Here is a 26,454-nt window from a genome sequence, read left to right on the forward strand (position 1 = left end):
GATTCTGTAACACACACACACACTGTATTGATTCTGTCACACACACACACCATATAGATTCTGTAACACACACACACACCGTCTTGATTCTGTCACACACACACACCATATAGATTCTGTAACACACACACACCATCTTGATTCTGTCACACACACCATATATATTCTGTAACACACACCATATTGATTCTGTCACACACACACAAACACACCATATTGATTCTGTCACACACACAAACACACCATATTGATTCTGTCACACACACACACACACCATATTGATTCTGTAACACACACCGTATTGATTCTGTAACACACACCATATTGACAACGTGAGCTGGCTGGTTGAGCTGGTCTAAGGTAGAAACCACTGAAGAAGAGACAACTGGCTGGTGGAGCTGGTCTAAGGTAGAAACCACTGAAGAAGAGACAACTGGCTGGTGGAGCTGGTCTAAGGTAGAAACCACTGAAGAAGAGACAACTGGCTGGTAGAGCTGGTCTAAGGTAGAAACCACTGAAGAAGAGACAACGTGAGATGGCTGGTAGAGCTGGTCTAAGGTAGAAACCACTGAAGAAGAGACAACTGGCTGGTTGAGCTGGTCTAAGGTAGAAACCACTGAAGAAGAGACAACGTGAGATGGCTGGTGGAGCTGGTCTAAGGTAGAAACCACTGAAGTAGAGGCAACTGGCTGGTTGAGCTGGTCTAAGGTAGAAACCACTGAAGAAGAGACAACGTGAGATGGCTGGTAGAGCTGGTCTAAGGTAGAAACCACTGAAGAAGAGACAACTGGCTGGTTGAGCTGGTCTAAGGTAGAAACCACTGAAGAAGAGACAACTGGCTGGTTGAGCTGGTCTAAGGTAGAAACCACTGAAGAAGAGACAACGTGAGATGGCTGGTGGAGCTGGTCTAAGGTAGAAACCACTGAAGAAGAGACAACTGGCTGGTGGAGCTGGTCTAAGGTAGAAACCACTGAAGAAGAGACAACTGGCTGGTTGAGCTGGTCTAAGGTAGAAACCACTGAAGAAGAGACAACGTGAGCTGGCTGGTTGAGCTGGTCTAAGGTAGAAACCACTGAAGAAGAGACAACTGGCTGGTGGAGCTGGTCTAAGGTAGAAACCACTGAAGAAGAGACAACTGGCTGTTTGAGCTGGCGTAAGGTAGAAACCACTGAAGAAGAGACAACGTGAGCTGGCTGGTTGAGCTGGTCTAAGGTAGAAACCACTGAAGAAGAGACAACTGGCTGGTGGAGCTGGTCTAAGGTAGAAACCACTGAAGAAGAGACAAGGTGAGATGGCTGGTTGAGCTGGTCTAAGGTAGAAACCACTGAATAAGAGACAACTGGCTGTGTGTGTGTGTGTGTGTGTGTGTGTGTGTGTGTGTGTGTGTGTGTGTGTGTGTGTGTGTGTTTTTGTGTGTGTGTGTGTGTGTGTGTGTGTGTGTGTGTGTGTGTGTGTGTGTGTGTGTGTGTGTGTGTGTGTGTGTGTGTGTGTGTGTGTGTGTGTGTGTGTGTGTGTGTGTGTGTGTGATACTGATTATTAACCGTTTAAGTGTGTTTGTGTTACTATTGTCATGCAGACCATTGTCCATAAAGTCACGTGATGGCGGAACTTCTCCTATATTCAATGTATAGGTAAATGTATAGGTAAAATTCTCTGTGTTTTGTGGAATATAAAACTTTGACACTGTAACGTTCTTTGTTTCATCTTTCTGGTAAGAAGAAGGGCGGGGGTGTGCCTTATGATTAACGAGATGTGGTGTGATCATAACAACATACAGGAACTCAAGCCCTTCCGTTCACCTGACTTAGTTTTCCTCACAATTGGGCCTCCCGGGTGTCGCAGTAGTTAAGGGCGCTGTACTGCAGCGCCAGCTGTGCCACCAGAGACTCTGGGTTCACGCCCAGGCTCTGTCGTAACCGGCTGCGACCGGGAGGTCCGTGGGGCGACGCACAATTGGCCTAATTGGCCTAGCGTCTCCCGGGTTAGGGAGGGGTTGGCCGGTAGGGATATCCTTGTCTCATCGCGCACCAGCGACTCCTGTGGCGGGCCGGGCGCAGTGCGCGCTAACCAAGGTTGCCAGGGGCACAGTGTTTCCTCCGACACATTGGTGTGGCTGGCTTCCGGGCTAAAGCTTGCCTTCAAGCTCCAGCTTTCAAGGAGTGGGACTCTAACCCGGAGGCTTATGAGAAATCCCGCTATGCCCACCGACGAACCATCAAACAGGCAAAGTGTCAATACTGGACAAAGATCAAATCATACTACACGGCCTCTGATGCTCATTGGATGTGGCAGGGCCATTACAGACTACAAAGGGAAGCACAACCGAGATCTGCCCAGTGACACGAGCCTACCAGACGAGCTAAACTACTTCTATGATCGCTTAGAGGCAAATAACACTGAAACATGAATGAGAGCACCAGCTGTTCCGGTAGACTGTGTGACCACGCTCTCTGCAGCCGATGTGACAGGTCCTCTAAACAGGTCAATATTTATAAGGCTGCAGGGCCAGATGGATTACCAGGACGTGTACTCCCAGCACGCGCTAACCAACTGGCAAGTGTCTTCACTGACTTTTTCAACATCTCCCTGTCTGAGTCTGTCATACCATACCATGTTTTAAGCAGACACCCATAGTCCCTGTGCCCAAGGACACTAAGGTAACCTGCCTTAATGACTACCGACCCGTAGCACTCATGTCTGTAGCCATGAAGTGCTTTGAAAGGCTGGTCATGGCTCACATAAACACCATCATCCCAGAAACCCTAGACCCACTCCAATTTGCATACCGCCCTAACAGATCCACAGATGATGCAATCTCTATTGCACTCCACACTGCCCTTTCACACCTGGACAAAAGGAACACATATGTGAGAATGCTGTTCATTGACTACAGCTCAGTGTTCAACGCCATAGTGCCCTCAAAGCTCATCAGTAAGCTAAGGATCCGGGGACTAAACACCTCCCTCTGCAACTGGATCCTGGACTTCCTGACAGGCCATCCCCAGGTGGTAAGGGTAGGTAACAACACATCTGCCACGCTGATCCTCAACACAGGGGCCCCTCAGGGGTACGTGCTCTGTCCCCTCCTGTATTCCCTGTTCACTCATGACTGCATGGTTAGGCACGACTCCAACACCATCATTAAGTTTGCCAATGACACAACAGTGACGAGACAGCCTATAGGGAGGAGGTCAGAGACCTGGCCGTCTGGTGCCAGAATAACAACCTCTCCCTCAACGTGATCAAGACAAAGGACATGATTGTGGACTACAGAAAAAGGAGGACCTAGCACGCCCCCATTCTCATCGACGGGGCTGCACCATCAAGAGCATGCTGGTTGCATCACTGCCTGGTATGGCAACTGCTCAACCTCCAACCGCAAGGCACTACAGAGGGTAGTGCGTACGGCCCAGTACATCACCGGGACAAAGCTTCCTGCCATCCAGGACCTCTATACCAGGTGGTGTCAGAGGAAGGCCCTAAAAATGGTCAAAAACTCCAGCCACCCTAGTCATTGACTGTTCTCTCTGCTACCACATGGCAAGCGGTATCGGAGCGCCAAGTCTAGGTCCAAGAGGCTTCTAAACAGCTTCTACCCCCAAGCCATAAGACTCCTGAACATCTAATCAAATGGCTACACAAACTATGTGCATTGACCCCCCACCTATTTTACACCACTGCTACTCTCTGTTGTTATCATCTATGCATAGTCACTTTAATAACTCCTACTTGTACATATTACCTCAATTACCTAGACTAACCGGTGCCCCCGCACATTGACTCTGTACCGGTACTCCCCTGTATATAGTCTTGCTATTGTTATTTTACTGCTACTCTTTAATTACTTGTTACTTTTATTTATTATTCTTGTTTGTACTGCATTGTTGGTTAGGTGCTTGTAAGGAAGCATTTCACTGTAAAGTCTACCTACACCTGTTGTATTCAGCATTTCACTGTAAGGTCTACTACACCTGTTGTATTCAGCATTTCACTGTATGGTCTACTACACCTGTTGTATTCAGCATTTCACTGTAAGGTCTACCTACACCTGTTGTATTCAGCATTTCACTGTGAGGTCTACTACACCTGTTGTATTCAGCATTTCACTGTAAGGTCTACTACACCTGTTGTATTCAGCATTTCACTGTAAGGTCTACTACACCTGTTGTATTCAGCATTTCACTGTAAGGTCTACTACACCTGTTGTATTCAGCATTTCACTGTGAGGTCTACTACACCTGTTGTATTCAGCATTTCACTGTGAGGTCTACCTACACCTGTTGTATTCAGCATTTCACTGTGAGGTCTACTACACCTGTTGTATTCAGCATTTCACTGTAAGGTCTACTACACCTGTTGTATTCAGCATTTCACTGTGAGATCTACTACACCTGTTGTATTCAGCATAGGTCGATCTAGTATTGTGGTGCTATGATAGGTCGATCTAGTATAGTGGTGCTATGATAGGTCGATCTAGTATAGTGGTGCTATGATAGGTCGATCTAGTATAGTGGTGCTATGATAGGTCGATCTAGTATAGTGGTGCTATGATAGGTCGATCTAGGATAGTGGTGCTATGATAGGTCGATCTAGTATGGTGGTGCTATGATAGGTCGATCTAGTATAGTGGTGCTATGATAGGTCGATCTAGTATAGTGGTGCTATGATAGGTCGATCTAGGATGGTGGTGCTATGATAGGTCGATATAGTATAGTGGTGCTATGATAGGTCGATCTAGGATGGTGGTGCTATGATAGGTCGATCTAGTATAGTGGTGCTATGATAGGTCGATCTAGTATAGTGGTGCTAACATGTCATAATATATCTGTCTGTTATATGTTTTCTGTAGATCCACGATCAGCAAAGGATAAGGGCCGGTTTCCCCAACACATACTAAGACTAAGCCTCGTCCAGGACTTTATACCACCATAGAAGTGTGTTTTAGTCCACGACTAGACTTCATTTCTGTCTGGGAAAATGGCCCAGTAAGAATGGAGTGTGTTGATTAAATATAAAGATATATATATATATATATACATATGTATATAATAGAAAATAAGGATCTTTGTATCATCATGTAAAAAATGGAAATAACACGGAAGACGATGATTGTGTTTTCAGTAGAAAAATAAACACGCAAATCTTTTTCTCGTTCTGTCTTTTTTATATAATTTTATAACAACTGGATTAGAAGATAAAAGAAACAGTTCTGTGCCCTGTGATGTAAACGTTGTTGACTACACCTCCGCCTGGTAATCCATGTATGTATGATTTATGTATGTATTCTCTAACCTGGGATGTCATCACATTCAGTGAGGTGACACGGTCAGAATGTTACAGATGCAAATGGCACGAATAGAACTATGTCATCTGAACGTTTTCCGTAAAGTTGTGCCCCTTTACTGTTTGACATCCCAGGTTTGACCCCTCGGACTAAGGTCAGAGGTCAAGAGGTCGTGGTTTAGAAGTAGTTGACCACCCTGCGGATGGACTGGATGTTGGGGTTCTGGGCCTGCCACTCCACGTGACTAGAGTAGTCTCCTCTCTCCACGATGTACATACGGCCGCGGAAGTTAGGTTCCTCATAAAGCACCCAGCTATGGAGGGAGAGGAGAAGGAGGGGGAGAGAAGAGGGGGAGGAGGAGGAGAAGGAGGGGGAGAGAAGAGGGGGAGGAGGAGGATGAGGAGAGGAGAAGGGAGGAGGAGGGGGAGAGAGGAGGAGGAGGAGGAGGGGGAGAGAAGAGGGGGAGAGAGGAGGAGGAGGAGGAGGAGGAGAGGGGAAGGGAGGAGGAGGAGGAGGAGAGGAGAAGGGAGGAGGAGGGGGAGAGAGGAGGTGAAGGAGGAGGAGAGGGGAAGGGAGGAGGAGGGGGAGGAGGAGAGGAGAGGGCAGGAGGAGGGGGAGAGAGGAGGAGGAGGGGGGAGTGGAGAAGGGAGGAGGAGGGGGAGGGGGAGAGTGGAGGGAGGAGGAGTAGGAGAGTTGAGAAGAGGGAGTGGTGAGAAGAGAAGGAAAGCAGGATGGATAAGATGAGAGGGAGGAGAGAAGAGGGGATGAGGAGGAGGAGGAGGAGAGGGAGAAGGTAGGAGGAGGAGGAGGAGAGGAGGAGGGGGAGGAGGAGGAGGAGGGGAGAGAGAAGGGAGGAGGAGGGGGAGAGAGGAGGAGGAGGGGAGGAGGAGGGGAGGAGGAGGGGGAGAGAGGAGGGAGGAGGAGTAGGAGAGTTGAGAAGAGGGAGTGGTGAGAAGAGAAGGAAAGGAAAGCAGGATAGAGAAGATGAGAGGGAGGAGAGAAGAGAATATACAGTAAATAAAAGTCTTTACAATTTCCAGTCACACTGTATGTTAGGGATTACTGTATAATGTAGTTACCGTAGCTAATTTACCGTATAAAGTGTTTACTGTAGATAATTTACTGTATAAAGTGTTTACTGTAGATAATTTACTGTATAAAGTGTTTACCGTAGATAATTTACTGTATAAAGTGTTTACTGTAGCTAATTTACTGTATAAAGTGTTTACCGTAGATAATTTACTGTATAAAGTGTTTACTGTAGATACTTTACTGTATAAAGTGTTTACTGTAGATAATTTACTGTATAACGTGTTTACCGTAGATAATTTACTGTATAAAGTGTTTACTTTAGCTAATTTACTGTATAAAGTGTTTACTTTAGCTAATTTACTGTATAAAGTGTTTACTGTAGATAATTTACTGTATAAAGTGTTTACTGTAGATACTTTACTGTATAAAGTGTTTACTGTAGCTAATTTACTGTATAAAGTGTGTACCGTAGATCATTTACTCTATAAAGTGTTTACCGTAGATAATTTACTGTATAAAGTATTTACTGTAGATAATTTACTGTATAAAGTGTTTACTGTAGATAATTTACTGTATAAAGTGTTTACTGTAGATAATTTACTGTATAAAGTGTTTACTGTAGATAATTTACTGTATAAAGTGTTTACTGTAGATAATTTACTGTATAAAGTGTTTACTGTAGATAATTTACTGTATAAAGTGTTTACCGTAGATACTTTACTGTATAAAGTGTTTACCGTAGATAATTTACTGTATAAAGTGTTTACTGTAGATAATTTACTGTATAAAGTGTTTACTGTAGATAATTTACTGTATAAAGTGTTTACCGTAGATAATTTACTGTATAAAGTGTTTACCGTAGATACTTTACTGTATAAAGTGTTTACTGTAGATAATTTACTGTATAAAGTGTTTACCGTAGATCATTTACTGTATAAAGTGTTTACTGTAGATAATTTACTGTATAAAGTGTTTACTGTATGCTTATAAAATGTTTATGGATGTGCTTATAAACAGCTAACTACAATTCACAGGAGCTCTAGAGATACATTGATGAATTGAATGGAGTTGACTTGAATTGAATTGAATTGAATTGAATTGAATTGAATTGAAATGTCAACAGCAGTTGATTCAGTAGATACGTACGCTCCGTCTCCGTAGACCTTCAGAGAGTTGATGCAGTTCTTGGTCAGACCGCGTCCCTGCAGGAAGGGCACGTCATCACACACCTCAACACACTGGTCAGCAAAGTCAGCTCCCTCAAACAACTCCATCCTGTAGTGTTCTCCATGCTGGAAGAGGAGAGGAGGAGGAGGAGGAAGAGGAGGAGGAGTAGGAAGAGGAGGATGAGAAGGAGGAGCAAGAGGAGAAGGAGGAAAAGGACAATGATGATGAAGAGGAGGATGATGAAGAAGAGGAGGAGGATGAAGAGGAGGAGCAGGAGGATGAAGAGGAGGAGTAGGAAGAGGATGAAGAGGAGAAGGAGGAGGAGGAAAGGGGGAGGAGATGGGGAGGAGAAGGAGGAAGTAGAGGAGGAAGAGGATGAGGAGGAGAAGATGGGGAGGAGGGTGGGGTGGAGGAGGAGAAGATGGGGAGAGGAGGAGGGGATGAAAAGGAGGAAATGGGGAGAGAAGGAGAACGTGGAGGAGGAGGAGGAGGAGGAGGAGGAGGGGGAGGGGGAGGACATGGGGAGGAGGGTGGAGTGGAGGAGAAGAAGGAGGATAAGGAGGAAATGGGGAGAGAAGGATGAAAAGGAGATAGAGGAGGAGGAGAGGGGGAGGAAAAATCAGAAATTACATCACTGTGACTTCAAGTTTAGGTGAAGTTCCAACAACCCTCATCTCAACAGTCAGTCAGTCTATCTGTCTGTCTCCTCTATCTCACATTGTAATGTACCAGTCAGTCAGTCTGTCTGCGTGTGCCCAAGATACACTTTAGAGTGGCCAATTCACCTGAATATTCTGTGCTGGCTTGACACATCAGTCACACTTTCCAGCTGTACTTGGACCGGGTTACATCACGTATCTAGTGCCAGTCTTTTTAAAGCGGGTTGAGGGGCGTAAACTGTCCTACTGCTTTAGTCCTCTTCTGACTTTAACCCTTCACGTCAAGTAGCTCTTACAACGCTGTTAAGAAGTAACCACCTAACTCTGTTACTATGCAAATACAAAGCTTATTGCAAAATTACTATATGAGCACCGTAAACCTACAGTATTCACAAAGCCACAGGTTGCCGTGGTGGCGTAGGTTACCGCGGCGTCCGTTACCGCGGCATCAGTTTCCACAGCATCGGTTTACCGCGAGTGTTAGCGTTTAATCCTCACCATCCTGATAGGTCTGCAGGAGCCCATGTGATCATTGTGGGCGTTCCACCTCTGGAACTCGGGGTAATCTCCGTGCTCCAGCATGTACTGCTGGCCCTTGAAGTCGGGGTGGTCGAAGCAGACGAAGGCCCCGCTCTCCACGCGGATGGAGTTGACGCGGTTCATGAATCCGCGGTCCTGGAAGTTATCACAGTCACCGCAGATCTCCAGCTTCCTGCCCGTGAAGCATTTCCCCTCGTAGAAACAGATCTGGGTAGAATACAGACACAGAGGATAGAACACGGGACAGTTTGGTGAGGTAGAAATAGAGTCTGACCTACAGAATGGAGGATATTACTCATCTTTTGTGGCCTGCGCCTGACTCCGCCTTACCCACATCACCTAGACTCTGACAACTACTGTGCTAGCTCAGGTAGTATATTTTTCAGCCCAGTTCCAGCAACTATTGTTGGTATGTAAGCAGGCCAGCCCAGTGCCAGCAACTATTGTGGATACGTAAGCAGGCCAGACCGGGTCCAGCAACTATTGGGGATACGTAAGCAGGCCAGACCGGGTCCAGCAACTATTGCTGGTATGTAAGCAGGCCAGCCCGGGTCCAGCAACTATTGGGGATACGTAAGCAGGCCAGACCGGGTCCAGCAACTATTGTTGGTATGTAAGCAGGCCAGCCCGGGTCCAGCAACTATTGGGGATACGTAAGCAGGCCAGCCCGGGTCCAGCAACTATTGTGGATATGTAAGCAGGCCAGACCGGGTCCAGCAACTATTGGGGATATGTAAGCAGGCCAGACAGGTTCCAGCAACTATTGGGGATATGTAAGCAGGCCAGACCGGGTCCAGCAACTGTTGGGGATATGTAAGCAGGCCAGACCGGGTCCAGCAACTATTGGGGATATGTAAGCAGGACAGACAAGTTCCAGCAACTATTGGGGATATGTAAGCAGGCCAGACCGGGTCCAGCAACTATTGGGGATATGTAAGCAGGCCAGACCGGGTCCAGCAACTATTGGGGATATGTAAGCAGGCCAGACAAGTTCCAGCAACTATTGGGGATATGTAAGCAGGCCAGACCGGGTCCAGCAACTATTGGGGATATGTAAGCAGGCCAGCCCAGTAATGATTTCCCAGCCCTACAACTTGTTTGGCTTGGCTTGTTTGGGCTCAGTAGTGTGAAAAGAGTAACATGAATATGTTCCTGTGGGTTAAGAGTCAACAGTGTTGGGGAGTAACTGACTACAAACAAATTGTAATTGTAATTAGTTACGTTACCAGCAAAAAATATTGTAATCAGATTATCGATACTTTTGAAAAAACTAGATGATTACTTCTTGGATTATTTTTAAATTTACGAATGTTTTTCTCCATTTTGACTGTTTTCTCAATGAAATTCTATTAAGCGTTGGAAAAAGGCACAAGTTTAAGTTTGTTCCGCCTGAGCGAGTCTGGCTACCAATCAGAAACCACTGTAATGACACACCAAATGATGACCATCAATCAGAGACCACTGTAATGACACACCAAATGATGACCACCAATCAGAGACCACTGTAATGACACACCAAATGATGACCACCAATCAGAGACCACTGTAATGACACACCAAATGATGACCACCAATCAGAGACCACTGTAATGACACACCAAATGATGACCACCAATCAGAGACCACTATGATGACACACCAACTGATGACCACCAATCAGAGACCACTATGATGACACACCAACTGATGACCACTAATCAGAGACCACTGTAATGACACACCAACTGATGACCACCAATCAGAGACCACTATGATGACACACCAACTGATGACCACAAATCAGAGACCACTATGATGACACACCAACTGATGACCACCAATCAGAGACCACTGTGATGACACACCTACTGATGACCACCAATCAGAGACCACTATGATGACACACCAACAGTTGACCACCAATCAGAGACCACTGTGATGACACACCAACTGATGACCACCAATCAGAGACCACTGTGATGACACACCAACTGATGACCACCAATCAGAGACCACTGTGATGACACACCAACTGATGACCACCAATCAGAGACCACTATGATGACACACCAACTGATGACCACCAATCAGAGACCACTGTGATGACACACCAACTGATGACCACCAATCAGAGACCACTATGATGACACACCAACTGATGACCACCAATCAGAGACCACTATGATGACACACCAACTGATGACCACCAATCAGAGACCACTATGATGACACACCAACTGATGACCACCAATCAGAGACCACTATGATGACACACCAACTGATGACCACCAATCAGAGACCACTATGATGACACACCAACTGATGACCACCAATCAGAGACCACTGTGATGACACACCAACTGATGACCACCAATCAGAGACCACTGTGATGACACACCAACTGATGACCACCAATCAGAGACCACTATGATGACACACCAACTGATGACCACCAATCAGAGACCACTATGATGACACACCAACTGATGACCACCAATCAGAGACCACTGTGATGACACACCAACTGATGACCACCAATCAGAGACCACTGTGATGACACACCAACTGATGACCACCAATCAGAGACCACTATGATGACACACCAACTGATGACCACCAATCAGAGACCACTGTGATGACACACCAACTGATGACCACCAATCAGAGACCACTGTGATGACACACCAACTGATGACCACCAATCAGAGACCACTATGATGACACACCAACTGATGACCACCAATCAGAGACCACTGTTATGACACACCAACTGATGACCACCAATCAGAGACCACTATGATGACACACCAACAGTTGACCACCAATCAGAGACCACTGTGATGACACACCAACTGATGACCACCAATCAGAGACCACTATGATGACACACCAACTGATGACCACCAATCAGAGACCACTATGATGACACACCAACTGATGACCACCAATCAGAGACCACTGTGATGACACACCAACTGATGACCACCAATCAGAGACCACTGTGATGACACACCAACTGATGACCACCAATCAGAGACCACTATGATGACACACCAACCGATGACCACCAATCAGAGACTACTATGATGACACACCAACTGATGACCACCAATCAGAGACCACTGTGATGACACACCAACTGATGACCACCAATCAGAGACCACTATGATGACACACCAACTGATGACCACCAATCAGAGACCACTATGATGACACACCAACTGATGACCACCAATCAGAGACCACTGTGATGACACACCAACTGATGACCACCAATCAGAGACCACTATGATGACACACCAACTGATGATCACCAATCAGAGACCACTATGATGACACACCAACTGATGACCACCAATCAGAGACCACTATGATGACACACCAACTGATGACCACCAATCAGAGACCACTGTGATGACACACCAACTGATGACCACCAATCAGAGACCACTATGATGACACAAACTGATGACCACCAATCAGAGACCACTATGATGACACACCAACTGATGACCACCAATCAGAGACCACTATGATGACACACCAACTGATGACCACCAATCAGAGACCACTGTGATGACACACCAACTGATGACCACCAATCAGAGACCACTATGATGACACACCAACAGTTGACCACCAATCAGAGACCACTGTGATGACACACCAACTGATGACCACCAATCAGAGACCACTGTGATGACACACCAACTGATGACCACCAATCAGAGACCACTGTGATGACACACCAACTGATGACCACCAATCAGAGACCACTATGATGACACACCAACTGATGACCACCAATCAGAGACCACTGTGATGACACACCAACTGATGACCACCAATCAGATACCACTATGATGACACACCAACTGATGACCACCAATCAGAGACCACTATGATGACACACCAACTGATGACCACCAATCAGAGACCACTATGATGACACACCAACTGATGACCACCAATCAGAGACCACTATGATGACACACCAACTGATGACCACCAATCAGAGACCACTATGATGACACACCAACTGATGACCACCAATCAGAGACCACTGTGATGACACACCAACTGATGACCACCAATCAGAGACCACTGTGATGACACACCAACTGATGACCACCAATCAGAGACCACTATGATGACACACCAACTGATGACCACCAATCAGAGACCACTATGATGACACACCAACTGATGACCACCAATCAGAGACCACTGTGATGACACACCAACTGATGACCACCAATCAGAGACCACTATGATGACACACCAACAGTTGACCACCAATCAGAGACCACTGTGATGACACACCAACTGATGACCACCAATCAGAGACCACTGTGATGACACACCAACTGATGACCACCAATCAGAGACCACTGTGATGACACACCAACTGATGACCACCAATCAGAGACCACTATGATGACACACCAACTGATGACCACCAATCAGAGACCACTATGATGACACACCAACTGATGACCACCAATCAGAGACCACTATGATGACACACCAACTGATGACCACCAATCAGAGACCACTATGATGACACACCAACTGATGACCACCAATCAGAGACCACTGTGATGACACACCAACTGATGACCACCAATCAGAGACCACTGTGATGACACACCAACTGATGACCACCAATCAGAGACCACTATGATGACACACCAACTGATGACCACCAATCAGAGACCACTATGATGACACACCAACTGATGACCACCAATCAGAGACCACTATGATGACACACCAACTGATGACCACCAATCAGAGACCACTATGATGACACACCAACTGATGACCACCAATCAGAGACCACTATGATGACACACCAACTGATGACCACCAATCAGAGACCACTGTGATGACACACCAACTGATGACCACCAATCAGAGACCACTGTGATGACACACCAACTGATGACCACCAATCAGAGACCACTATGATGACACACCAACTGATGACCACAAATCAGAGACCACTATGATGACACACCAACTGATGACCACCAATCAGAGACCACTATGATGACACACCAACTGATGACCACCAATCAGAGACCACTGTGATGACACACCAACTGATGACCACCAATCAGAGACCACTGTGATGACACACCAACTGATGACCACCAATCAGAGACCACTATGATGACACACCAACTGACCACCAATCAGAGACCACTGTGATGACACACCAACTGATGACCACCAATCAGAGACCACTGTGATGACACACCAACTGATGACCACCAATCAGAGACCACTATGATGACACACCAACTGATGACCACCAATCAGAGACCACTGTTATGACACACCAACTGATGACCCACCAATCAGAGACCACTATGATGACACACCAACAGTTGACCACCAATCAGAGACCACTGTGATGACACACCAACTGATGACCACCAATCAGAGACCACTATGATGACACACCAACTGATGACCACCAATCAGAGACCACTATGATGACACACCAACTGATGACCACCAATCAGAGACCACTGTGATGACACACCAACTGATGACCAGCAATCAGAGACCACTGTGATGACACCAACTGATGACCACCAATCAGAGACCACTATGATGACACACCAACCGATGACCACCAATCAGAGACTACTATGATGACACACCAACTGATGACCACCAATCAGAGACCACTGTGATGACACACCAACTGATGACCACCAATCAGAGACCACTATGATGACACACCAACTGATGACCACCAATCAGAGACCACTATGATGACACACCAACTGATGACCACCAATCAGAGACCACTGTGATGACACACCAACTGATGACCACCAATCAGAGACCACTATGATGACACACCAACTGATGATCACCAATCAGAGACCACTATGATGACACACCAACTGATGACCACCAATCAGAGACCACTATGATGACACACCAACTGATGACCACCAATCAGAGACCACTGTGATGACACACCAACTGATGACCACCAATCAGAGACCACTATGATGACACACCAACTGATGACCACCAATCAGAGACCACTGTGATGACACACCAACTGATGACCACCAATCAGAGACCACTATGATGACACACCAACTGATGACCACCAATCAGAGACCACTATGATGACACACCAACTGATGACCACCAATCAGAGACCACTGTGATGACACACCAACTGATGACCACCAATCAGAGACTACTATGATGACACACCGACTGATGACCACCAATCAGAGACCACTATGATGACACACCAACTGATGACCACCAATCAGAGACCACTATGGACTGGATGGGACTGGATGGTACCTGACGGCAGGAACGTCTGGTACTGTGCTGAGCAGCTCAGTGAGGTTCTAATCCACCTGTTCCAGTCTTTGCTGGAGCCTGGTCTGGTCCCACTGCCAATGAAAACATCCACCATTATCCCTGTTCCCAAGAAGGACAAGCCTCGCTCTCTCAATGCCCACAAGGCTTTGAGGGCTATTGCACCACTTCTGAAGTTTGCTGATGACACAACCCTCCTCTGAAAGCTCTCAGGGTCTGACCATGACCCAACCCTCCTCTGACTCCTCTCAGGGTCTGACCATGTCCCAGCCCTCCTCTGACTCCTCTCAGGGTCTGAGTAGGACCATGTTCCAACCCTCCTCTGACACCTCTCAGGGTCTGAGTAGGACCATGTCCCAGCCCTCCTCTGACACCTCTCAGGGTCTGAGTAGGTCCATGTCCCAGCCCTCCTCTGACTCCTCTCAGGGTCTGAGTAGGACCATGTCCCAGCCCTCCTCTGACTCCTCTCAGGGTCTGAGTAGGACCATGTCCCAGCCCTCCTCTGACTCCTCTCAGGGTCTGAGTAGGACCATGTTCCAACCCTCCTCTGACTCCTCTCAGGGTCTGAGTAGGACCATGTCCCAGCCCTCCTCTGACTCCTCTCAGGGTCTGAGTAGGACCATGTCCCAGCCCTCCTCTGACTCCTCTCAGGGTCTGAGTAGGACCATGTCCCAGCCCTCCTCTGACACCTCTCAGGGTCTGACCATGTCCCAGCCCTCCTCTGACACCTCTCAGGGTCTGAGTAGGACCATGTCCCAGCCCTCCTCTGACTCCTCTCAGGGTCTGACCATGTCCCAACCCTCCTCTGACTCCTCTCAGGGTCTGAGTAGGACCATGTCCCAGCCCTCCTCTGACACCTCTCAGGGTCTGACCATGTCCCAACCCTCCTCTGACTCCTCTCAGGGTCTGACCATGTCCCAGCCCTCCTCTGACACCTCTCAGGGTCTGACCATGTCCCAGCCCTCCTCTGACACCTCTCAGGGTCTGACCATGTCCCAGCCCTCCTCTGACTCCTCTCAGGGTCTGAGTAGGACCATGTCCCAGCCCTCCTCTGACACCTCTCAGGGTCTGAGTAGGACCATGTCCCAGCCCTCCTCTGACTCCTCTCAGGGTCTAAGTAGGACCATGTCCCAGCCCTCCTCTGACACCTCTCAGGGTCTAAGTAGGACCATGTCCCAGCCCTCCTCTGACACCTCTCAGGGTCTGAATAGGTCCATGTCCCAGCCCTCCAGGACTTCATTGACTGGTGTGACAGTACGGTGCTGGAGTTGAATGTCTCCAAGATGAAATAAATGCTTGTCGACTTCAGGATGGATTAGGTGATCATCCAATGTGAGGAGGTAGACATTGTGCATGAGTATAAATATCTTGGTACCATCTTCTATAACACACTGAGGTATGGAAAAAAAACACAGACGCCATCATCGAAAAATCTCACCAGAAACAATACTTCCTCAGAAAACTGACTTCATTCAGCGTCCACAAAACCGTTTACAGTTCTTTCATACAAAAGCGTTCGGTTTCTTCTTCGTGGATCCGCCTTCAAGCCATTGTGAACGGCTCCTGTAAGATCACCGGTGTCTCTCAGAAGTCTGGCTTCATTCGTTGAGCAGCAGGCCAAGGAGGAAGGCCCATGACATCCTGGGGGACAGCACCCATGTCCTCAACCCGCAGTTCAAACTGCTCCCTTTTTTGACCGCCGCCTGCTCTGTCTCAAGTGCTCCACCAATAGGAGCCGGGCCTCGTTTGTAACCGAGGCCATCTTCCTGGTTAACAGGACCATTAATAAGGAAGACATAGAGACTATTCTAGAGATAGTATAGCCCTGACGTTAATTAACAACTGTGACTACCATGGACTTTCAGTTTTTTTAAAATTGCACTACACCCCCTTAACCCTGCAGCCCAGACTGAATCGCCCCGTTGGGATTAATACATTTTGTATTGTATTGTATTAGATTTTACTGTATTGTATCTAAAAGGAAAATATGCAAGGCTCCTGTGGATTAGGTGTCAATGTCAAATTATTATTCTTTTTTTTTTGTTAAAGGAAAAGTAAAAGTTGATAATGATCTATAATGCTAAAATTGTTTGTGATGGGACTCTAGACGTTTGCGTTATACCCTCCTTTCGTTTTTTTCCTTTTCGTTTTTGCCTTAAGTAACCTTCTGTCTTATGTTACCAAACGTAACATATAATACTAATTTGAGTGTCTCGGATTTACTGTAACTGTAACATAATACATGTTGAATGTAACCTGCCCAAACCTGACAGTATGTACAGTATGTACAGTGAAAGTATTCAGACCCCTTGACTTTTTCCACATTTTGTTACGTTACAGCCTTATACTGCAATGGATTTAAAAAGTAAAAAATAATTGTCCGTAGAGCCCCGAGACAGGATTGTGTCGAGGCAAAGATCTGGGGAAGGGTACCAAAAAAAATTCCACAGCATGGAAGGTCCCCAAGAACACATTGGCCTCCATCATTCTTAAATGGAAGAAGTTTGGAACTACCAAGACTCTTCCTAGAGCTGGCCTCCCTGCAGAACTGAGCAATCGGGGTAGGAAGGGCCTTGTTCAGGGAGTTGACCAAGAACCCGATGGTCACTCTGACAGAGCTCCTCTGTGGAGATGAGGGAAACTACAAACTATAGTTGTATAATGTATGTATAGCTGTATACTGTATGTATAGCTGTATACTGTATGTATAGCTGTATACTGTTTGTATAGCTGTATACTGTATGTATAGCTGTATACTGTATGTATGGCTGTATGTATAGCTGTATACTGTATGTATAGCTGTATACTGTATATATAGCTGTATGTATAGCTGTATACTGTATATATAGCTGTATGTATAGCTGTATACTGTATATATAGCTGTATGTATAGCTGTATACTGTATATATAGCTGTATACTGTATGTATAGCTGTATACTGTATGTATAGCTGTATACTGTATATATAGCTGTATGTATAGCTGTATACTGTATGTATAGCTGTATGTATAGCTGTATACTGTATATATAGCTGTATGTATAGCTGTATACTGTATGTATAGCTGTATACTGTATGTATAGCTGTATACTGTATGTATGGCTGTATGTATAGCTGTATACTGTATGTATAGCTGTATACTGTATGTATAGCTGTATACTGTATATATAGCTGTATACTGTATGTATAGCTGTATACTGTATGTATATAGCTGTATACTGTATGTATATACTGCTGTATGTATAGCTGTAAACTGTATGTATAGCTGTGTATATACTGTATGTATAGCTGTATACTGTATGTATAGCTGTATAGCTGTATGTATAGCTGTATACTGTATGTATAGCTGTATACTGTATGTATAGCTGTATGTATGTAGCTGTATACTGTATGTATAGCTGTATACTATATGTATACTGTATGTATGGCTGTATACTGTATGTATAGCTGTATGTATAGCTGTAAACTGTATGTATAGCTGTATACTGTATGTATAGCTGTATACTGTATGTATAGCTGTATACTGTATGTATAGCTGTATACTGTATGTATAGCTGTATACTGTATGTATAGCTGTATGTATAGCTGTATACTGTATATATAGCTGTATGTATAGCTGTATACTGTATGTATAGCTGTATACTGTATATATATCTGTATGTATAGCTGTATACTGTATGTATAGCTGTATACTGTATGTATAGCTGTATACTGTATGTATGCTATATACTGTATGTATGTATATAGCTGTATACTGTATGTATAGCTGTATACTGTATGTAGCTGTATACTGTATGTTTAGCTGTATGTATAGCTGTATACTGTATATGTATAGCTGTTTGTATAGCTGTATACTGTATACTGTATGTACTGTATGTATAGCTGTATACTGTATGTATACTGTATGTATAGCTGTATACTGTATGTATAGCTGTATACTGTATGTATAGCTGTATGTATAGCTGTATACTGTATGTATACTGTATACTGTATGTATAGCTGTATACTGTATGTATAGCTGTATGTATAGCTGTATACTGTATGTATAGCTGTATACTGCTGTATGTATGTAGCTGTATACTGTATATATAGCTGTATACTGTATGTATAGCTGTATACTGTATGTATAGCTGTATACTGTATGTATAGCTGTATGTATAGCTGTATACTGTATGTATAGCTGTATACTGTATGTATAGCTGTATACTGTATGTATAGCTGTATGTATAGCTGTATACTGTATGTATAGCTGTATACTGTATGTATAGCTGTATACTGTATGTATACTGTATGTATAGCTGTATACTGTATGTATACTGTATGTATAGCTGTATACTGTATGTATAGCTGTATACTGTATGTATAGCTGTATACTGTATGTATACTGTATGTATAGCTGTATACTGTATGTATATACTGTATGTATAGTATGTATATAGCTGTATGTATAGTATAGCTGTATACTGTATACTGTATGTATAGCTGTATGTATACTGTATACTGTATGTATAGCTGTATGTATGTATAGCTGTATACTGTATGTATAGCTGTATGTATACTGTATGTATAGCTGTATACTGTATAGCTGTATACTGTATGTATAGCTGTATACTGTATTGTTGCTGTATACTGTATGTATAGCTGTATACTGTATGTATAGCTGTATACTGTATGTATAGTGTATGTATACTGTATACTGTATGTATAGCTGTATACTGTATGTATAGCTGTATACTGTATGTATAGCTGTATACTGTATGTATAGCTGTATACTGTATGTATAGTTGTATACTGTATGTATAGCTGTATACTGTATGTATAGCTGTATACTGTATGTATAGCTGTATGTATAGCTGTATACTGTATGTATACTGTATGTATAGCTGTATACTGTATGTATAGCTGTATGTATAGCTGTATACTGTATGTATAGCTGTATACTGTATGTATAGCTGTATACTGTATGTATAGCTGTATGTATAGCTGTATACTGTATGTATAGCTGTATACTGTATGTATAGCTGTATACTGTATATGTATAGCTGTATACTGTATGTATAGCTGTATACTGTATGTATAGCTGTATACTGTATGTTTAGCTGTATACTGTATGTATAGCTGTATACTGTATGTATAGCTGTATACTGTATGTATAGCTGTATACTGTATACTGTATGTATAGCTGTATACTGTATGTATAGCTGTATACTGTATGTATAGCTGTATACTGTATGTATACTGTATGTATGTATAGCTGTATACTGTATGTATACTGTATGTATAGCTGTATACTGTATGTATAGCTGTATACTGTATGTATAGCTGTATGTATAGCTGTATACTGTATGTATAGCTGTATACTGTATGTATAGCTGTATACTGTATGTATAGCTGTATACTGTATGTATAGCTGTATACTGTATGTATAGCTGTATACTGTATGTATAGCTGTATACTGTATGTAGCTGTATACTGTATGTATAGCTGTATACTGTATGTATAGTTGTATGTATAGTATGTATACTGTATGTATGTATACTGTATGTATACTGTATACTGTGTATGTATAGCTGTATACTGTATGTATAGCTGTATATGTATACTGTATGTAGCTGTATACTGTATGTATAGCTGTATACTGTATACTGTATGTAGCTGTATACTGTATATGTATAGCTGTATACTGTATGTATAGCTGTATACTGTATACTGTATGTAGCTGTATACTGTATGTTTGTGTATAGCTGTATACTGTATAGCTGTATACTGTATGTATACTGTATGTATACTGTATGTATAGCTGTATACTGTATGTATAGCTGTATGTATAGCTGTATACTGTATAGCTGTATACTGTATACTGTATATAGCTGCTGTATAGCTGTATGTATAGCTGTATACTGTATGTATGTATGTATACTGTATACTGTATAGCTGTATACTGTATGTGTATACTGCTGTATATGTATAGCTGTATACTGTATGTATAGCTGTATAGCTGTATGTATAGCTGTATACTGTATGTATAGCTGTATGTATAGCTGTATACTGTATACTGTATACTATATGTATACTGTATGTATAGCTGTATACTGTATGTATGTATAGCTGTATACTGTATGTTTAGCTGTATACTGTATGTATAGCTGTATACTGTATGTATAGCTGTATGTATAGCTGTATACTGTATGTATAGCTGTATACTGTATATGTATACTGTATGTATAGCTGTATGTATAGCTGTATACTGTATGTATACTGTATACTGTATGTATGTATACTGTATGTATAGCTGTATACTGTATGTATAGCTGTATACTGTATAGCTGTGTATACTGTATGTATACTGTATACTGTATGTATAGCTATATACTGTATGTATAGCTGTATACTGTATGTATAGCTGTATACTGTATGTATAGCTGTATACTGTATGTATAGCTGTATACTGTATACTGTATGTATAGTATGTATACTGTATGTATAGCTGTATACTGTATGTATGTAGCTGTATACTGTATGTATAGCTGTATACTGTATGTATAGCTGTATACTGTATGTATAGCTGTATACTGTATGTATATATACTGTATGTATAGCTGTATACTGTATGTATACTGTATGTATAGCTGTATACTGTATAGTATAGCTGTATACTGTATGTATAGCTGTATACTGTATGTATAGCTGTATACTGTGTATACTGTATATGTATAGCTGTATATGTATATGTATACTGTATGTTAGCTGTATACTGTATGTATACTGTATACTGTATGTATATGTATAGCTGTATACTGTATGTATAGCTGTATACTGTATGTATAGCTGTATGTATACTGTATGTATACTGTATGTATAGCTGTATACTGTATGTATAGCTGTATACTGTATGTAATACTGTATGTATAGCTGTATGTATGTATACTGTATGTATGTATACTGTATGTATGGCTGTATACTGTATGTATAGCTGTATACTGTATGTATAGCTGTATACTGTATGTATACTGTATACTGTATGTATAGCTGTATACTGTATGTATAGCTGTATACTGTATGTATAGCTGTATACTGTATGTATAGCTGTATGTATACTGTATGTATACTGTATGTATAGCTGTATACCGCATGTATACTGTATGTATAGCTGTATGTATAGCTGTATACTGTATGTATACTGCTGTATACTGTATACTGTATACTGTATGTATACTGTATGTATAGCTGTATACTGTATGTATAGCTGTATACTGTATGTATACTGTGTATGTATACTGTATGTATAGCTGTATACTGTATGTATACTGTATGTATAGCTGTATACTGTATGTATAGCTGTATACTGTATGTATACTGTATGTATAGCTGTATACTGTATGTATAGCTGTATACTGTATGTATAGCTGTATACTGTATGTATACTGTATGTATAGCTGTATACTGTATGTATAGCTGTATACTGTATGTATAGCTGTATACTGTATGTATAGCTGTATACTGTATGTATAGCTGTATGTATAGCTGTATACTGTATGTATAGCTGTATACTGTATGTATAGCTGTATACTGTATGTATACTGTATACTGTATGTATAGCTGTATACTGTATGTATACTGTATGTATATGTATAGCTGTATACTGTATGTATAGCTGTATACTGTATGTATACTGTATACTGCTGTATACTGTATGTATAGCTGTATACTGTATACTGTATGTATAGCTGTATACTGTATGTATACTGTATGTATAGCTGTATACTGTATGTATAGCTGTATACTGTATGTATACTGTATGTATAGCTGTATACTGTATGTATAGCTGTATACTGTATGTATAGCTGTATACTGTATGTATAGCTGTATACTGTATGTATACTGTATGTATAGCTGTATACTGTATGTATAGCTGTATACTGTATGTATACTGTATGTATAGCTGTATACTGTATGTATACTGTATGTATAGCTGTATACTGTATACTGTATGTATAGCTGTATACTGTATGTATAGTATGTACTGCTGTATACTGTATGTATAGCTGTATACTGTATACTGTATGTATAGCTGTATACTGTATGTATAGCTGTATACTGTATGTATAGTATGTATAGCTGTATACTGTATGTATAGCTGTATACTGTATGTATACTGTATGTATAGCTGTATACTGTATGTATACTGTATGTATAGCTGTATACTGTATGTATAGCTGTATACTGTATGTATACTGTATGTATAGCTGTATACTGTATGTATAGCTGTATACTGTATGTATAGCTGTATACTGTATGTATAGCTGTATACTGTATGTATAGCTGTATGTATAGCTGTATACTGTATGTAAACTGTATGTATAGCTGTATACTGTATGTAAACTGTATGTATAGCTGTATACTGTATGTATACTGTATACTGTATGTATAGCTGTATGTATAGCTGTATACTGTATGTATAGTTGTATACTGTATGTATAGCTGTATACTGTATGTATACTGTATGTATACTGTATGTATAGCTGTATACTGTATGTATAGCTGTATACTGTATGTATAGCTGTTGTATACTGTATGTATACTGTATCTATACTGTATGTATACTGTATACTGTATGTATAGCTGTATACTGTATGTATAGCTGTATACTGTATGTATAGCTGTATACTGTATGTATAGCTGTATACTGTATGTATACTGTATGTATACTGTATGTATAGCTGTATACTGTATATACTGTATGTATAGCTGTATACTGTATGTATAGCTGTATACTGTATGTAAACTGCTGTATACTGTATGTATACTGTATGTATACTGCTGTATACTGTATAGCTGTTATGTACTGTATGTATAGCTGTATACTGTATGTATACTGTATGTATAGCTGTATACTGTATGTATAGCTGTATACTGTATGTATAGCTGTATACTGTATGTATACTGTATGTATAGCTGTATACTGTATGTATAGCTGTATACTGTATGTATAGCTGTATACTGTACTGTATGTATAGCTGTATACTGTATGTATACTGTATGTACTGTATGTATAGCTGTATACTGTATGTATAGCTGTATACTGTATGTATAGCTGTATACTGTATGTATAGCTGTATATAGTATATACTGTATGTATACTGTATGTTTAGTGTATACTGTATGTATAGCTGTATACTGTATGTATAGCTGTATACTGTATGTATACTGTATGTATAGCTGTATACTGTATGTATACTGTATACTGTATGTATAGCTGTATACTGTATGTATAGCTGTATACTGTATGTATGTTGTTTGTATGTATACTGTATGTATAGCTGTATACTGTATGTATAGTGTATAGCTGTATACTGTATGTATAGTTGTATACTGTATGTATACTGTATGTATAGCTGTATACTGTATGTATACTGTATGTATAGCTGTATACTGTATGTATAGCTGTATACTGTATGTATAGCTGTATACTGTATGTATATAGCTGTACTGTATAGCTGTATACTGTATGTATAGCTGTATACTGTATGTATAGCTGTATGTATAGCTGTATACTGTATGTATAGCTGTATACTGTATGTATAGCTGTATACTGTATAGCTGTATACTGTATGTATAGCTGTATGTATACTGTATGTATAGCTGTATACTGTATGTATAGCTGTATACTGTATGTAAACTGTAGCTGTATACTGTATGTATAGCTGTATACTGTATGTATAGTATGTATAGCTGTATACTGTATGTATAGCTGTATACTGTATGTATAGCTGTATACTGTATGTATACTGTATGTATAGCTGTATACTGTATGTATAGCTGTATACTGTATGTATAGCTGTATACTGTATGTATAGCTGTATATGTATACTGTATGTATAGCTGTATGTATAGCTGTATACTGTATGTATGTATGTATAGCTGTATACTATGTATAGCTGTATGTATAGCTGTATACTGTATACTGTATAGCTGTATGTATATATGTATAGCTGTATACTGTATGTATAGCTGTATACTGTATATAGCTGTATACTGTATGTATAGCTGTATACTGTATGTATAGTATGTATAGCTGTATACTGTATGTATATACTGTATGTATATGTATAGCTGTATACTGTATGTATAGTATAGCTGTATACTGTATGTATAGTATGTATACTGTATGTATAGCTGTATACTGTATGTATAGCTGTATGTATAGCTGTATATAGCTGTATGTATAGCTGTATACTGTATGTATAGCTGTATACTGTATGTATAGCTGTTGTATACTGTATGTATACTGTATGTATAGCTGTATGTATAGTATACTGTATGTATAGCTGTATACTGTATGTATAGCTGTATACTGTATGTATAGCTGTATACTGTATGTATAGCTGTATACTGTATGTATGTAGCTGTATACTGTATGTATAGTATGTATAGTATAGTATACTGTATGTATAGTATGTATACTGTATGTATATGTATACTGTATGTATAGCTGTATACTGTATGTATAGCTGTATACTGTATGTATAGCTGTATACTGTATAGCTGTATACTGTATACTGTATGTATAGCTGTATACTGTATGTATAGCTGTATACTGTATGTATAGCTGTATACTGTATGTATACTGTATGTATAGCTGTATACTGTATGTATACTGTATGTATAGCTGTATACTGTATGTATAGCTGTATACTGTATGTATAGCTGTATGTATAGCTGTATACTGTATGTATAGCTGTATGTATAGCTGTATACTGTATGTATAGCTGTATACTGTATGTATAGCTGTATACTGTATGTATAGCTGTATACTGTATGTATAGCTGTATACTGTATGTATAGCTGTATACTGTATGTATAGCTGTATGTATAGCTGTATACTGTATGTATAGCTGTATGTATAGCTGTATGTATAGCTGTATACTGTATGTATGTATACTGTATACTGTATGTATAGCTGTATACTGTATGTATAGCTGTATACTGTATGTATAGCTGTATACTGTATGTATAGCTGTATACTGTATGTATAGCTGTATGTATAGCTGTATACTGTATGTATACTGTATGTATAGCTGTATACTGTATGTATACTGTATGTATAGCTGTATACTGTATGTATAGCTGTATACTGTATGTATAGCTGTATACTGTATGTATACTGTATGTATAGCTGTATACTGTATGTATAGCTGTATGTATAGCTGTATACTGTATGTATAGCTGTATACTGTATGTATACTGTATGTATAGCTGTATACTGTATGTATAGCTGTATACTGTATGTTTAGCTGTATACTGTATGTTTAGCTGTATACTGTATGTATAGCTGTATGTATAGCTTCCAGGTTCGATAGCTATCTACTCACCTTGCCTGAGTACTGCGACATTTTGTCCACCGTTTGTTGTCCACGTTTGTCCCACAGTGTGAGA

The 26,454-nt window shown here is 41.6% G+C and overlaps 1 protein-coding gene across 1 annotated transcript; it reads right to left on the reverse strand.

Annotated features, from left to right (window-relative positions):
* Positions 1-5,141: 5,141 nt before the first annotated feature.
* Positions 5,142-26,454, reverse strand: LOC115122591 (gamma-crystallin N-B-like). The gene is made up of 4 exons (XM_065005967.1): positions 26,391-26,454; positions 8,641-8,889; positions 7,463-7,608; positions 5,142-5,597 (listed from the first exon to the last, which is right to left on the reverse strand). Exons 1-4 carry the CDS (start codon positions 26,409-26,411, stop codon positions 5,462-5,464), a joined length of 552 nt encoding a protein of 183 aa, XP_064862039.1. The 5' UTR covers positions 26,412-26,454; the 3' UTR covers positions 5,142-5,461.

The sequence above is a fragment of the Oncorhynchus nerka genome, linkage group LG20 (assembly GCF_034236695.1).
Source record: "Oncorhynchus nerka isolate Pitt River linkage group LG20, Oner_Uvic_2.0, whole genome shotgun sequence".
In the NCBI taxonomy this organism is placed as follows: Eukaryota; Metazoa; Chordata; class Actinopteri; order Salmoniformes; family Salmonidae; genus Oncorhynchus; species Oncorhynchus nerka.